We start from the raw sequence: 17,132 nt of genomic DNA, 5'->3' as shown, positions 1-17,132 counted from the left end.
TTTCTTTCTATCACTACTAATATGTATTAACCAATATCTTCTTTAGCTGAATTTTGAATTATTCAGGGTTTTATTTATAGTTTCATGAGATAATTTATAATAAAGGGGTATCTAATATAAGCCTGAGTAAAAATCTCTTAGGATCAAGGGAGGGAGGTTAGTGTTAAAGAGTTTGAAATCTGGTAGAAAGAAATGTGAAGCATTATCTTTTATTTTTTGAGCTGCAGACTTCTCTCCTTGCTTTCATATGGATAGAATTTCAGTTTACATTAATAATTCCATGGATTTTACTGTAAGACTTTGTGTGCATGTATCTGTGTATGTATGCATATTACATGACAGTATAAACATCTTCTGCTATTTAGATAATCATTCAAATATCCACATTTTGTCCTACTTTTCCTAACCTTTTAATCAGCAGCTAAACCTCCTTTAAAATTGCACCATACAACTATCATATGAACCAAATATATTAAAAATATTTAACACATTCTATTGAAAATGAATATTAATGATGTATCTTGTAGGTCTCACCCTCGTACTGGGTCTGTCCAGACAAGCCCATCAAGTACTCCAGTGGCAGGACGAAGGGGCCGACAACTCCCACAGCTTCCACCAAAGGGAACACTGGAGAGAAGTAAGTTTTATTTCTAATTGTGTCATATAGGATATACACATGGAAGCTAAGGTGAATCAAGATTTTTTTTTTACTACTTTTGTATGAGCTTTCTTCTTTTGTTATTTGAGTACCTTAGCTGCATTTTTAGTAGTTGTATTTGCAAATACCTTTATAAATATTCTATATTTTACATTTAAAATCTATAATATTTGGAGGCAAAATAACCTATCATATTGCTCTTGCACATTTTTCAAATTTTAATAAGTGCATTTTAAGAAGTAAATTTAATGATCTTAAATAAGCAGTTGGATGATATTTCTTTGCTACAACTAAGTTTATGTAATTGTTGATAGTTACATAAAGTTTATTAGTAACTAGCCAAATCAATTTTCACACACTGCAAAGGACTGTTTAGCTGATGCACAACAATGGTGATCCTTCTCAAAACTGGAGTGCCAGAAAAAGGTAATCATGAATATACAAAGAAAGATGCATGTTGTACTGATATTTTTAATACTTTCAAATTGTTCATTAAGAAAGTCCTATTTGCTTATACACAGATGAATATACTCCCCAAAGGTCTATAAAGTCTTTAATAAAGGACCTCTAAAAGCATGGCTGATAGAATATAATGATTTTTAATGTCATTTTTTACAATGGTCCCTTTATTTGGTAATGGGATGTGCACTGCCAGAACCAGTAGACCAACAAACATATTTAAGTCACCGTGTAACTTTCCTTTGGTAGATGATGCACTCTGTGCCTTTGGAAATTTCTGTTGTTTTAACCCCTCTGCTTTGGTTCCCTTTTTTTGTTTTGTTTTTATTTTGTTTTTCCTAGACAATGGAGTCAAGGAGATAGAACCTTATGAAGGTCTGTACATAAAGGAGGGTTTGTTTTGTGCTAATAGCCTTTTTTGGGGGGCTATGTGAGCAAAAATAAACCCAACTGCAATTGATGTTCCTTCACTGTATAGACTTTTATTACAGTAAAATTATTTTGTTTTATGATTCTGATAAAGTGTTCAATTTTTGTTTTACTTTGAAAATATACAAAGGAGTTAAATTTCTTTGATTCAGTCAAGTAAGAATACAAAGAATTTAGCTCCTTTTCAATCACAAGGTAAAATTTCTTTTTTTAAAAAATTTGCTTTGACATAAAATTTTATATTTTGTGGAAGACTTTAACCAAAGATGTCAATTGCAGTCTGTGTTTATGTCATTGAGGATATACACCTAGTCTAGTTATAATTATCATCATATATTTTATTTTGTGTTTATGATGATTTTTTAATTATTCAATTTGGCTTTCTAGAAAAGGAAGTTTTTTTAATTAGATAGTGATTGTGCTTCATATTTCCTGCATCAATTTTTATGTTATAGCCAGACTGTTTATAGTATAATAAAGTTAAATATGTACAGTTTTGTTATCAATGCTACATTATGGATCAAGAGGAAAAATATTGAGTCTTGCTATATGGAATGTCATACATTTACCAAGAAAATAAAAATTCCTCTGCTGATTATAGAATTCTGCAGATGATGTTGTAACTTTGAAGAACTGTCAGCTGTTTTATTTACTGGTGGATCTCCAGCACATAGAATAATGCCTGGCACATTGTAGGCTCTTAATAAATATTCGTTGAATGAATGCATGTAATATTTATTTACAAATTGAAAAGCTACTTCAAGTAGTATAGAAAGTACCATTAAAATAAACTTGTCATTCTATATATGTTTATAGTAAAACTCATATTTCTATAACCTATTGGTAACATATTTTTAAGTGTATTGCATTTGGGCAGCAGTACTTTTATTGCCTTACATAACTCAAAACAAGCTGTATTCTTGTTAGTTGCAGTTGAACAATTTATCAACTCCTATTTTGTGGTCCTTTTTATTTGCTGTGTACTATGAACTATAATTTTAAACAACTCAGCACTATTGTGATGGTTATACAGCCTGATAAAAAGATTTTAGCAGCATTACTATAGTTCTCTATTATTTACATAAATATAGGAGCATGTAGTTTTAAAAGTACTTTCCATAAGGGAAGTTCTATAATACATATGGAATTTTTTGTCTCCTCTCCCCACAAATTTTAAAGATAGAGTTTTGGCATCATCTGTTGTCGTATGAAGTCAGAAACACAGTTTATGCCATAATTTTTTCTAAATTCAATTTTGATATCTTCAGTAGCAATATTCTGTTGAGATATGAGTGCTCCATCCTTTGTAATAATAAATATACCAGAAAACTAACATTAGAGCTGATACTTGACATTTTTAATGAGCTTGTCAACAAACATTCTATTTACTGTCTGGCTTTTGCTCCATAGAATGTATTAAAACTATAGTTTTCCTTTAATGTCCCTAATTGTGTCTTTTCCATTTTTATAAATGAAAGAGAGCAAAAAAACTTCTTTTATTCTTTCCAGTATAAATTAAAATGATTTGGAGGGGGTTTGATTTTTTGTTTTCTTAAGAGTGTGGATGATTGTAGCAGTGTTTTCATAAATATTAATATGAAGACTCCAGCAAATACATGATTGTATCATTTAGTTTAGCTTTAATGGCTATATATATTCTACTTTTCTAACCAAAGTTAAAGGTATAATGCAAAATTGACTATTGATTAATGGTCTAAATTAAATTATATTTGGATTATCTCTTTAAAAGTTGTCAAACATTATAATTCAGTGGTTATTTTAGAATCAAAGTAATGGCATGTTTATCTTCTGATTCTGTTCAATAGCTGAAAAATGAGAATGTCCTAGTTTAATTCCTTTTGACTTGGAATATAGTTGTCTATATTTTAATTAAAGTAATTAAAAGCCTTATATGTGTTGGTCTTGACAGTGGTACAATATTTTCAAAATCTGAGAGTCAGAGAAAATGGAAACAATATAAAGAAAGTACAATGTACTAAATACCTGTAAGACATTATTATTTTTAATTTCCCCCAACTTTGATGTATTGAAATTTATAAAAATGAGTTTATAATGTTGGTTTTTTGTTTCTCTAGAAGAAATTTATATTATTTTTCTAAGAATATATCATTTACAGATGAAGTATTTTGCTTTTCTTACAGTTGTTATGTATTACAGATGATTATGGCCCACAATTTCTTTTACAAATCGAAGTTATCATAAAAGGCGACAGTATGATAACTTATTCACAGTATACTTACTTGTTTCCCTAACATGTCAGAAACTTGTTAAAAAATAATCTATTCAATTCCTTATAATCACTCATTGTATCATGAATAATTTGACAGTTTTTGTTTTATTTTGTTGAGGAGTAACAGATGTACATGTCTGGTCTTATCCTTTTCTTTACTTGTGCATATACAGAAGTTAACGAAGAAAGTAGACATGTGGGAGAGCAGCGGGGAGAAAAGCAGGGTGAAGAGGTCAAAGCAGGTCTGTCTGTGTTTGAAATAAATAATCGAGCATTTTAGAAGTGTGACTTTTCTATTTCATGTAAGACTTTAGGCTCCAGATTTATAATCTGGAATAGAGAACAGATCGTTCAGTCCTACTTTTTAAAAATTACTTAATTTTATTTATGAAGAGGTATTATTGAGTTATCTAGGTAACTTATCAGAATATTTAATTTACCTGTTTGAACATTCTCCTTGTTGTTTAAATCAAACTGAAATTATAGACAATGCATCTGACCAAGATTTATACTTATCCTTTACCCCAGCTTTACATTCAGTTCATGCAGTACCTACTGAAAGACTGTATTTTGCCACGTGCTTCATTGAGTGCAAATACATTGAAGTCCTAGATTCTCTTCTTAACAAGGTTGATTTTTTAGAGATAAATTACAAGTAAATATAGGGAAGAATATAAATTCCAAAATTTTAGTTTTTGAAACTTTTAGAAACCATCATAATTTATCCATAAAATTTTCTCTACAGTAAGATGAGGAACGGACTCCCCTGGTGATCTAGTCGTTAAGAATCTGCCTTGCAATGTAGGGGATGTGGGTTTGATCCTTGCTTGGGGAACTAAGATCCCACATGCCATGGGGCAACTAAGTCAAATGGAAAAAAAAAGAACAATTAACTGTAGGTTCCTCTTTATCCCAGCTCAGTATTGCTCTAATATTTGTTGACAATCCTAATTTCTCTTCAAAGAGTCCTCCTTCTAAATGGAATGAGGACACTTCATTTTGGTGTTTTTAAGCCATTATGTTTGCATATCATAATTTTTGCTTTATCAGATGTTTATGAGAGGATTTAGCTCGTCAGTATATTGTGCTCATGAACAGTTGTGTGGATTTCATGTGCCTTTTCTTCTCTCCTTTATCTTGTGTGAAAGCAGTGCCACTCTGCATATTGGCATAAGATATGTTTTCATGGATGCATTCTTGCAGTAGTGATTGTAGTCTAAGACAGAAAACCTCTTAAGCTGCAACTACTAATTTTTAGTAATGATTTTTAATGTTATAAAGACAAGAAAAATTATCAGTGTTGATCTGGTCATGGAAACAAAGGCAAGTTTAGATTCATAGATATAGAAAAGTGTAAGTATGTCTGTTCTGAACATTTCAGATACTAACTACTAGAATGTAACACATCTTCCATTTTCCTGAAGTGCTTTAGGAATAGCTTTTTTAGGGAATACTGTAAGAATGAGTTTCATTTTAATTTAGCTGTATAGTTAATGTTTTCCTGCTTGCCCATTCCTATATTTCTGAAACTAGTCCATATAAATACTGAAAGTCTTTCGATACTGTTCAAGAATTGGCTTTTGCAGTAAAGTCATTGTTTAGGATGTCATTCGTTTGGGGACGTCAGCAGTAGTTCATTTTACTTTTATTTATTTTCAACTTAATTATAAAGAAACCCATTCATTGAGTCAGTTTGTCACCTATGCATGATTCTCAAAGAAAACTTAATTAGTAAATTATATTCGTTCTTAAATTAGAATGAACCCATAACTGTAATCTTCCTAACTTATTATAAAATGACTTGTTATTCTTCGTTTTATTTTTATTATTTTTATTCTAGGCTGGGAAGGGTACACTTTACTCTTAGTTCAGTACTGCGAGGTGTCATGTTTGGTGCATGGGTTTGTTTCCCTAGTGTGTGATATCATCCTTTGTGGTGTGCTTGATTTTATTTGGGTTGTTAATTACCTTAATTATTCACTGTTGTCTGTTTTCAATGCTATAAAGACAATGAGGGAGAAACACCAAATCCACCTAACAATGGGAAAAAAGGCAAGTCTAACATGAAGTGAATAGTGTATTAATATATGTTAAATACCCTATGTTGACATTTGTGATGTGCATGAATGTGCTTTCTTTACTTAAATAGGCATAAATACAACTATAGTCCCAGTGAAGTTATCCAACATTTTCTGCTCTTTTAAAAATACATTTCTGAATATAAAATTTGTTTTTTAAGTACCCACCTTATTATTGGATCCTAGTACAATCCTATTCTATTGAATTTATGAAATTAAAAAAGTTTTACTTTATTGGTCATAGTAAGGAATGAGATTCTGAGGAAATAGTGATGGTTATATTATTATGCATTTTGAAAAACACAGCATACATAGTTTTCAATACAGAAATATTTTTTAAATTGAACTATTTAAAACTATTTTAAAGTAAAAATGAACTTAATTACAAGTTCAACAATATTAAACATTTATAATACTTGTAGATTTTTCACAGTTTTAAAATTAATATTTGTAGCTTTTCAATCTTACATGTAAAGGTTCTACTGACAATGGTTATTGGGACCTCAGTCACTCACATTAATTATTATTTTTATCATTTATATAAAAGTCCTCTTGACTGCAAAACATCACTCTTGTTATGTAGACCAATTCTACTCAAGATATAGTTGGACCTAGAAAGAGTTACTGATAAAAATTTGAAAAATGAAAACTCTGTATATTTTACTTAAGACTAACTCTCATTTTTATTTAGTTTAATCTTTTCATGTTCTACCTATAATTAAGGTCTAGGTGTCTAATATTTCTTATTGGCATTTCTTTTGGGAGAGACAAATTTAGTGTTTATTTTGATTCTCATATTAAAGTTCATAAGTAAGGTTAAGATAGGAGGTTGTTTTTTTAATTGGCTAAGGCATGTTTGTGGATCAGCAAAAATTATAAAAATTAAAGGGATGTTACTTTGTTCTTTTACTTATATAGAAAGAGAAAACAGTGAGTTTTAACTAATGACGTACTTTCAGCAGGCTTTTTTGTTTCCTGACTTCTAATTGACTGTAAATATTGTTTGTTTTTATATATTAATTTTTATTTTATGTTGGAGTATAGTTGATTCCAGCTATAGTGAATTCCAGCTGTAACTGTGTGTTGAGAAATGCTCAAGCATTGAGTTCCTCATTGATGGACTTTCACCATCCTCTCTTCTGATTTAGTATGCAAAGGGAAGAAATAATGAAACTAACTTTATTCTATCTCTTGGTGTGAAGGGCCCACATATCATTTTGGAATAGACATAGTGTACATTGCCCTTCAGTTATCGAGATATATGATCAGCCAGAGCTTCTCCATTAACCCTATATTAAAATCAAATTCTTTGGTTCATAAATTGGTTTCAGTTTTCTCAAATAATTATTTACCTAAAGGCAATCCTTTTTAATACATTGCTCTTCATACCTCCAATGAGTTAAAATTGAGACAGCTTATTCCATAGCGTCATACTACAAAGCTCAACAAAATAATTGGCGAGTTTCTAGTTTTTTTCATTATACATTCTTCCTACAAAGAATTTTATGCATTCTTTCTACAAATAATAAAACTATTATATTCCAGTCTCCTTTTGGGAGTGCTGGAGGTATACTAGTGTACACATAAAACAAGGTACCTGCCTCATTGTCCTTTTATTTATTAGGGGAAGCAAATGATGAATAAAATAATGTATCATATAATTTCAGATACTGACATTTACAAAGAAAAAATAGATCAGGATAATGGATTAGGTAGTGTTTAAGAGAGTAGAGTAAATGACTCCGGATAATCTTCTCTGAGAAGTAGCCCCACGTGTGTAATATTTGAGCAGAGGCTTGAATTACCATGTGAAAGTCTAGGAAAGGAAAGTGTACCTTGCAGAGGAAACAGCGAACACGAAGGCTCTGTAATGGGAGCAAGTTTGACTTGTTCGAGGAACAGTAGAGAGGTCAGTTGAGTACTACAGAGTGAGAAAGGTGGAGAATGATAGTAGGTGTGGTCAGAAAGGCTGGGGAGGTGACCCATATAAGACCTAATGATCGGCGTTAGGACTTCACTTTTCATCGAATGAAAGATTTTTATTAAAGTGACACAAATACATCAGTTTGATTGTTAGGTTGAAAATAACCAGAAAGAATCAAGATTAGAAACAAGGAGAGCTACTCGGAGGCATTCCTAATAACCCAGGAAAGAGGTAATGGTCGCTAACCTAGACCAGAGTAATAGGAGTCGTAGCATTCTGGATAGATGTGCAAAGATAGAACCAACAGAGTTACCTGACAGGGTAAGAGAGATGCAGTGAAAGCATCCAAGTGTTGGCCCTGAGTAACTGGAAGGATATGGAGTTTCTATTAACTGGTAGAGGGAAAAATTTGAGAAAAGTAGATTTGGTGGAAATATTGGGTGCTCAATTTTAGATATAAGATAGAGATGTTGTTAGACATGTAAGATATGATGTCACATAGGCAGTTTGAAATATGTTCTGGATTTTAGTTTAGAGATTTGGACTATAATTATAGATTTAGGAGTTATCCTTATAAAGAGAGACTTAAAACCACGAGGCCCATTGAGATCCCGAGAGAACAAGTGTAGATAGCTAAAAGAAGTCTGAGGACTAGGAACTGAACTGTTCTTATTTAGAAGTTGAAAGGATGAAGAAGCAAGAAACTGAGAAAGAGTAGGAGGAGAGGTAGCAGGGAAGCCATGGATTATAGTGTCCTAGGTGCAAATAAAGTACTTGAAGCAAAGAGAATTATCAAGAAGGTAAAATCACTAGACTTAGCAAATAGGAGACCATTGTGTTAACCTTTTTTAGAGAAGTTTTGGTGGAGCTGTAAGGCGTAAACGGCCAATTGTTGTTGTTTAGTTGCTGGGTCATGTCCGACCCTTTTGCGAACCCATGGTCTGTAGCCCTCAGGCTCCTCTGTTCACAGGATTCTCCAGGCAGGAATACTGGAATAGGTTGCCGTGCCCTCCTCCGGGGGATCTTCCCAACCCAGGGATCAAACCCGCCTCTCTATGTCTCCTGCATTGGCAGGCGGGTTCTTTACCGTTAGTACCACCTGAAAAGCTCCCCGTGTTGGCAGGTGGAATCTTCACCTCTGAGCCAAAAGGCTGATTAGAGTGGATTAAAAGATAGAAATGGAGGTTGTTTGCCTGGGAAATTCCATGGACAGAGGAGCCTGGTGGGCTACAGTCTATGGTGTTGCAAGAGTCAGACCCGATTTTGCAACTAAACCACCACCACATAGACCCTTTGGCTATAAAGGAAAAAAAAGGAAATAAAAATCTAGACTAAGGGGAAAAGTTAGGGGAGCAAGGAAGAATACATGAAAGATATGTGGGAAACTTTGTGCTCATTCTTTGACTTGTAAATCTGGATCAGCCAATTTGTTCTCTAGAGCCATCTGCCTGTATTTTGCCAAGATATGTGTCAGTGTTCTGTAGCTTTGTTCCTAGATCTAGAATCAAGACTTAGATTTTGAAGGCGCCTTATAAATCTGATAAAACAGCTTTGCTTCACTGATAAAAAAGCAGAATCTAGAGGATTAGCTTTCTTTAGTCCACGTAGGAGCAGATCTCTAGTCTTGACTCCCTGTGTTATACATGTACATACCATGCCTTTTCAGATGAATGGCATTTTCCTTGCATGTGTTTAAACCATGTGTGTGTGTGTTTTAGATGTTAGGTGGGCTGCCGTCTATGGGGTCACACAGAGTCGGACACGACTGAAGCAACTTAGCAGCAGCAGCAGCAAGTTCAACTCAGCCGATAGCTGCTATTTCCAATTTGTTGTCCTAGATAGTCACTGAGGATGCAGTGATCAATGAGATACATTTCCTGCTTTGGGGAGCTCCCAATGAAAAAAGAGTAATACAGCATAATTTAATGATCAGAACTAAGAAGACATAGTTGGTAAATTTATAACATATTACTTACAGAGAATCTCTTAAGATTGTGATACATATAGAGGAAGTAAGTTTTGAAGTGTTCTGGGCATGTTTTCAGGTCAAAATTTTTCTCCCACTGCTTGTGATAGTACTTCATATTCTGATATTCTTTAATGGCTTAATTATGTTAATAATATAAAACAATTTCTAGAACACTGAAATGTAAATTTTCCTGAGGGGACTGATCTGAGTTACTACTACATAGAAATTTCAAAGGAAACAAGTTAGAGCCTGTGAATGGAGAAAGTCAGGTCCGGGGACAGAACTGCTGGAAAATGTGGATGAGTATTTGGTACCTTGGGAGGGTGATAATGATAAACTCTGCCCTGAACTAGCCCCTTGTGAATGGGCTTCCCTCACAGCTCAGTTGGTAAAGAATCCACCTGCAATGCAGGAGACCTGGGTTTAATCCCTGGGTTGGGAAGACCCCCTGGAGAAGGGAAAGGCTATCCACTCCAGTATTCTGGCCTGGAGAATTCCATGGATTATACAGTCCATGGGGTCAAGAAGAGTCAGACATGATTGAGCGGCTTTCACTTTCACTTTCTACTCTAAATAACATTCCTTTCTATGTAAATATGCTATAAATTAACTTCTCAAATGATTTAGTTTATTTAAATTGATTACAGCAATACATGTCACATAGTAAGTACTATTATTTCTTGCTAGAATTTTGTATTTTCAGTAAGAATCTGAAAATTTTTATTTAAGGTGAAACTAAACCTGATTATGATCATCACTCTGAACCAATTATTTCATATATATTATTTAGTAGTTTTGAGGAAAATAGTAACCCTGATGCTGTTCTTGGTCATATAATTTGCATAAGCAACAGTACAAGGAGGAAAGAAACCACCTGATTGCAGTATGAATTGTTGCATAGTGTGCCACATTTGTACATGTTTCAATCCACATGTAAAGCTCAACATGCAAATATCTAGAATATGTTTCTCTAAGTTAAGACTGCTTAAACCATTTGGACTTTTCCAGTTTCATAATGTTTAGAGATCTTCACTGGAAGTCAATACATCAGGTTTTAAAAGCTCATTTCTACTCTTAAGCGTATGACCTCTGGCAAAGCTTTTGTTGTCATTTCTCTGAACCTCAGTTTCCTCTTCTGTAAAATAAACTAACCTGTAAGGATCTAAGTGTTTTGGAGATGTGGCTAAAAAATTGTTAGTCTCAAATAGTTTTTACCTAATTTATTGTTTATGATGTTATGTGTTTGTTAATTGTGTCTGTTTTGGGGAAACTTAATGGCCATAACCTACTATTGCCTATTAGTAAGCCATTCACTGTGGGATTATAAACTAAACTCTACCATACTGCCTTCACAAGTCAAGTTCCTAAAGACATACAATGAGACATAAGGAAAAATATTTTGTTCCTTTGAGTCTCAGTGTGTAGTTGCCTACATTATTTCATATATAGAGACCCATATAAATAAAAAAGAAAGGAAGACAAGGAGGAAGGATGGGAAGAAGAGGGAAAAAAATACAGGCTTCAAAGAATCAAAAATAATAAAATAACTTTGACAGTCTTCATAATGGATGCTTGCTTCTGTAAGTATTCAAGGAATCGGATAGCATTTAGGGTGACAGGGTGTGGACAGGCTTCGTTTTGCTGCCTCTCTGCATTCTCATAAATGCTTCTAGAGCAAGGGGAATACCAACACCCATGTCTTAATTTCCAAATTTGCATAATATCTAGATAGGAGTAGATTTTATAGTGGCATTGGTAGATACTTCCTAAAGATAGCATTCTATGCTAACCTAGATGAATAACACTTTGACAAAAAATAAAATGGGAGAGACTGAGGGATACTTTAAAATAGCGAGGAATTTATCATATATTTCACTCAGTTACATCTGTTCTATAGAATAACAGCTTGGTGACAGTAAACAAGATGGATTTGAAAGACTGAGGACTTGTGACTGTTTAGGGTATTTCAGTAAGCAACTATATGGTGACCTCTGTTACTTACCTTGTAAACAAATATGTTCTCATTTCTTTTCCTAATCTTTCCTTTCCTTCACGGTAGCCATTCTTCCTTATTTTTCTTTGCTTCACCTTTTGCTCATTTTATTTCTTTTAGACTACAAAAGCCTCAATGGATTAATCTAATATGGGTGAGAACCCCTCCTACCTCACACCTTTCTGCAAACTTCAGACATTTTTCAAAACATACCATTGTTGACTTCCTAAATACAAACAGCCATCTTCTGTTTGTTTTTGAAAATAGCATAATCTTAGGAAGGTGATACAGTGCTACAGAAAGATTCTTACTGAAAATACAAAATTCTAGCAAGAAATAATAGTACTTACTATTGGGCCAACTTTGTGACTCTAGGTCCTTAAGTCAAGTTAGTTCATCTGAGAAAAGCAAATCTTAGCGTATCTCTTTTATCCCCAGTATGCTATTTTGAGAATCAAATGAGGTAATATCTGTGAAATTGTTTGTGAACCTGGGCAACTATTTAGTTCTTATCCTTATTAATCAGTTCTTTGTTTCCTTACCTGTAGAAAACATCTGATAGAAGGTCCTTTCTGTGGTTTATAGGATCAGATATGATGCTGTATGTGAAAGTACATTGAAACATGAAGTATCATACAAATATAATCTTTTAACATAGGAATTTGTGATCTTTAACTTGTTGTCTTGATATAGGATTGTACTACCTGGAATATAGGTATTCTGTAGACATGTAGGTTTTTAAAATATCACTTAAAAAATATCTCATAGTTTAGTTTTCATGACTAAATTGTTTCTTCAAATTATCTAATTGCCATTAAGTGAGTCTTTAGGTTTCCCCATCTACAAATTAAATTCATAACTGAATGTTTACTTGATGCAATTATCCCCCTAGAAAAAAATGTTTTCTCTGCCTGATTGGGTTTCTAGTTTGCAGCTGAGCAAAGGGACATTCTTTCAAACTCATACTTATCAACTAAGTTGCATTATGCATCTGATTTTTCACCTCTACTCTTTGGTAGTAGATGTACAATATCATGGGTTACTACTTTGTACTTAAAATCTTAAGATCTTTATTATTTAACATTAAGAAGACTATTTTTTAAATTACCACAATAATCCTTCAATAGAAAAAACTATCTTTAAGGGGCTGCATGCGTAGCAGTTTTTTGCTGTTTTTCTTTAATGTGACTAAAACACTTTTCAAACAATTTGAACATTTTCCCGAGATTTTCCATAGTTTATTCTTAATGACATTAAGTATTTCATTTTAATTATATGACTGAATAAATTCGAAGAGGGCTAGGTATGGTTAATACTTAGCACTGTTTTTGAAGTGATGAATTAATTATTTGGTAGTCAGTTCTGTGCTTTTTATGACGAATTCTGTTTTAAATTGACATTTGAGTTTCAACATAGGATTTGATAATAGTCACATGTAGAACTTTTAGAAAATCTTCTAGATTCAGTGTCTTAATTTTGTTGTCTCTGGTGTAAGTACTCTCACACAAAATCTTGGCTAATTAGTAGTAAGAAGCCAGAGCAACTCTATGAATATAGAGCTGGCATTAACCTTAGAACTTTCAAGACCAGCTTCCTTACTGTGAAGGTAACACGTTAGAGGCAGAGGGGCTATAACACTTGTCTGAGGTTATACAGCTAGTTAATGGCAGAAGTGCTCCTAAAAGCCACCTTAGTCCAGTTACATATCTGTTACCCCCGTTATCAGTCATTGAGAGCTTTGATCTAAGTCTGCTTTCATTGTGTATTGTCTGGTGTTTATAAATGGATGGTTATGAGATTTTTGTTGTTGTTGTTGTTACTGCCATGTAATAGATTTTCTTCAACTAAAATGTTTGTCAATTCAAAAAAGTGTTTAAAAACTAACCCTGTTTTGTGTTAGGATATTTTCCTCCACACTTCAGATTATGCTTTCTACCAATATATAGAAAGGTTGAACCATTTTCAAAACAAGCTATTTCTACTTCTACACACTCAGTCTTACTTCAGAAGATAGCATATCATTCTTTTTTGGAACATCACAAACTCTATCAAATGGTTAAATTTGAAATAGCCTTTTAAATGACAAATGTATAGGATTTTAGAAAATTTGATATTAGAGCCAACTCTTTATTGCTTGTGAAATCTTATATATTGATAGATAACCAAAAATGCTGGTCATTCAAAATCAAGAAATATTGTATTGTAAATGAGTTTATTATTTTCCCCAACATAGGAAAATTAGTCTGTTGTTTTTGTGTTACCACAGATTAATTTTGACTAAGGAGAGATCATTTCTTTGTTTTTTTAACTAAAGAGGATTTAACTAGAGTCTTGAAATTTATCAGAAAATTTATTCTTTAAAGCTTTTAAGATTTCTCTTTCCACTAACAGTTGATTCAAACATGACATCTTTATCCAGATTGTTTACCATTTGGGAATGCTGTTTTGCATCTTTATCAGATTATTTATCAATTAGAAAATCAGAGGGGTCAACTAAATGCCAAAGTGCAAATTAAATACTCTCAAAGCAAGAAGTTTATTTTCTTGCTGATTTTTGTTGGACCAGAATAAAATGTCTTTATTAAATAGCATTTACATATTTCGGGTCTAGGAACTGAAAAACCCTTATGCTTAATGCAGTCAATTCTAGCAATGTAAGTAAACAAAGATAGTAGTGTATCCAAAATCATCCATATTTGATGTTGCAATATAGCATATTTTTTTTTTCATTTTTGACAGTGCTTTTTATCTTCCCGGTTATATTTTGCTTAGTTTAATATTATAAAATAGGTTAGTATTTTATTCCAGTATTCCATTATTTATGGCCAAAGGTGAATAAGTACCAGAGGATCATTTACAGCATGGTGAAACTTCCTAGGGATTAAAATGTCCTTAGATGGTAATTGTCTACTTGACTTATAGCTTTAGAAACATGTGAATAAAAAGAAAAGCAAGTGTATACTTAAGTGTTTGTGAATGCTACTATGAGATTAAGATCAAAGAATGACCAGTGAATCTTTTGAAACCTGACCTACAAGGCCCAACATGATCTGTACTCCCTCCACTTCCCTTTTCATTACCTCTTTAACCACACCTTCTGCGATTTTCCATTTTGTCTTCACTGTACTCTAGCCAGAAGACCTTTGTGCTTTCCTAGAACATTCAGACATTCTTCTACCTCAGGACATTTGCATGTGCTATTCTTCTACCTGTAATGCCCTCCCTTAATAATCATGGGAATAACTCCCTTACTTCCTTAAGTTCCTCACTCAAAACCTTCCTTCTTAATCAGAATTTCCATGACTAACTCTATTCAAATTTGCATCACACCTTTCACAGTTCCTTTATTTCTTAGCTACTTCATGTTTGTCTTCTTAGCACTTACCAGTAAGTCACAACATATTTTACTCATTTATCTTGTTTGTAATTTTTTTTCCCAGAATATAAGCTTTATGTCTTTTGTTGTTGTTGTTATATCACCAATGGAAACATGCCTGGATTATAATAGGCGCTGAATAAATTTTTTTGAATGAATGAATATTATTATACTACAAATAATTCCAAATGATTTTAGATAAGCCAGATAATGCATATTCAATGATACTAAACTAATATTCATTTTTTATTAAGATACTAATTTTTATTAAGATAATATTCCATAGCACATGTATTTTTCTGTTGTTTAACAAAAGTACTAAATATGGTAGTAAATAAATCACCATTTTATCTTATTGTATATTAAATGTAACAGATTTTCTCTTGATTTGCATGAAAATCTCTGTATTTTAGTTCCATATAAACATTTTGTTTCACCACACTAAAGTAATGTTTAGCAAAATGTTTATTTATAACATAAATTAGTATTATTCAATATTGATTTAAAAAACTGTATTTGATATATCACTGAAATCATTTTCTTGATACATTCAATAATCTTTTATTGAAAATAGAGTTTAGAATTCCCTGAAAGTAAACTTAAATGCTTTAGATTTTGAAACCTATAAAACAATTTTAAATGTCATATTTCTGTATTTAAAACATTAACTGCATACTGTTGAGAGTTTATGGAAGAATTTAGAGGAAAAATAATTTTTAAAAGTTAGATCCCTAAAGTATTTTTAAGTTTTTAGTACACAAATTATCTAACGTGTCTGGCAAACTCTGATTATATTTTTTGATTTATATTAGAAGTTACATGGGAAGACCAGCAGAAAAAGGTGAATGGTACGTTAAGTGATGACAAACCATTGCCGACAAAGAAACAGCAGTCTGAGCCAGGTTTGTCAGGATTTGGAAAGCACCTGAAAGCGTGAGGCTATAAGCATTGCATTGCATGCTTTTTAAACATGTGTGTGCTGTTGTACCTCATTTTTCTCACTTTGGTGTGAACTTTAGAGTGTGTAGAGCCTGTTTAGATTAGAATGGTGAAAACAATTCAAGATTTATTTAGAAAACTAGTTACTCGTGTTTTGGAAAAAGCAATTATTTTATTATTAAGATTAATTCTTTAGGGAAAAGGTGACTAACTTAAACACAAATAATAACATATATTTGGTTGTTTAGACCCAAATTAAATGAAAAGTGCTTACATCCCTTTAAAAGTTCTCTAGAAAGCTCAATATTTTTTTTTAAGTTTATCTTTGTAGGCCATTCCTTATATTTAATTGCAAATACTATCGAGGTGTTATATCAATTGATAATGATTTACTTGCAACTTCTGCAGCTAAAATTATTGCAACCAAAACAAGACAGAATGATAGCATAGTATGTGAACTCAATAGTCTCTTCAAGCCATTAATTCTACCAGTAAATTGAAATGAAGTGATTTTACTTTCTTCTTTCTTTCTTCTTTTTTGGGGGAGATATGATTAAGTAGGAGAGGACAAAAACTTGAACCAGAAGCAAAAGGAAGATTCAAAGTGCAGACACAAGTCAACTGAATAATTAGTACTACTTTTAATCAGTAATTGGATGAGAGTACAATGAAAATTTCATTCAAAATTTAATAATGCTAATGGTTTTTTATAATACTATCATCTTTAAAAATTGTGTTTATAGTAACAAGGTTAATGTATTTTTACGCAGAAATTCAGTTTGTGTTAAATCTCTGAAACCTGTAGTTTAAAATATGTCAATATAGGGACTTCCCTGGAGGCCCAGTGTTTAGGACTCTGCACTTTCACTCACTCCGCAGGGGGTCTGGGTGCCAACCTGTTAGGGAACTAAGATCCTGAAAGTCACAACATGTGGCTGAAAATAAAATATCAATATATACATTAAACTGATTTGTTAACAAGTATTCATTGCTGCGCTGTTGTATGCCTGACGTTATGGCGAGCGCCGAGGTCCTGGGGTAGGTAAGAGGGATGCA

The 17,132-nt window shown here is 32.6% G+C and overlaps 1 protein-coding gene across 49 annotated transcripts in view; it reads left to right on the top strand.

Annotated features, from left to right (window-relative positions):
- The window catches only part of RIMS2 (regulating synaptic membrane exocytosis 2), a 586,561-nt gene that overhangs the window by 396,742 nt on the left and 172,687 nt on the right, over window positions 1-17,132 (top strand). For 28 of the 49 annotated variants that reach the window (XM_070477293.1, XM_070477266.1, XM_070477274.1 and 25 more), the window contains 2 exons: window positions 528-637; window positions 1,460-1,492. In XM_070477293.1, coding sequence (XP_070333394.1) covers window positions 528-637; window positions 1,460-1,492 — 143 coding nt within the window. Of the gene's footprint in view, window positions 1-527; window positions 638-1,459; window positions 1,493-3,970; window positions 4,040-17,132 lie in introns of all 49 variants that reach the window. The other 21 variants (XM_070477273.1, XM_070477284.1, XM_070477271.1 and 18 more) reach the window with 2 other exon arrangements.

The sequence above is a fragment of the Odocoileus virginianus genome, chromosome 15 (genome assembly GCF_023699985.2).
Source record: "Odocoileus virginianus isolate 20LAN1187 ecotype Illinois chromosome 15, Ovbor_1.2, whole genome shotgun sequence".
Taxonomy (NCBI): Eukaryota; Metazoa; Chordata; class Mammalia; order Artiodactyla; family Cervidae; genus Odocoileus; species Odocoileus virginianus.
The sequence above is the reverse complement of the archived record's forward strand: the minus strand, read 5'-3'. Positions and strand labels throughout refer to the sequence as shown.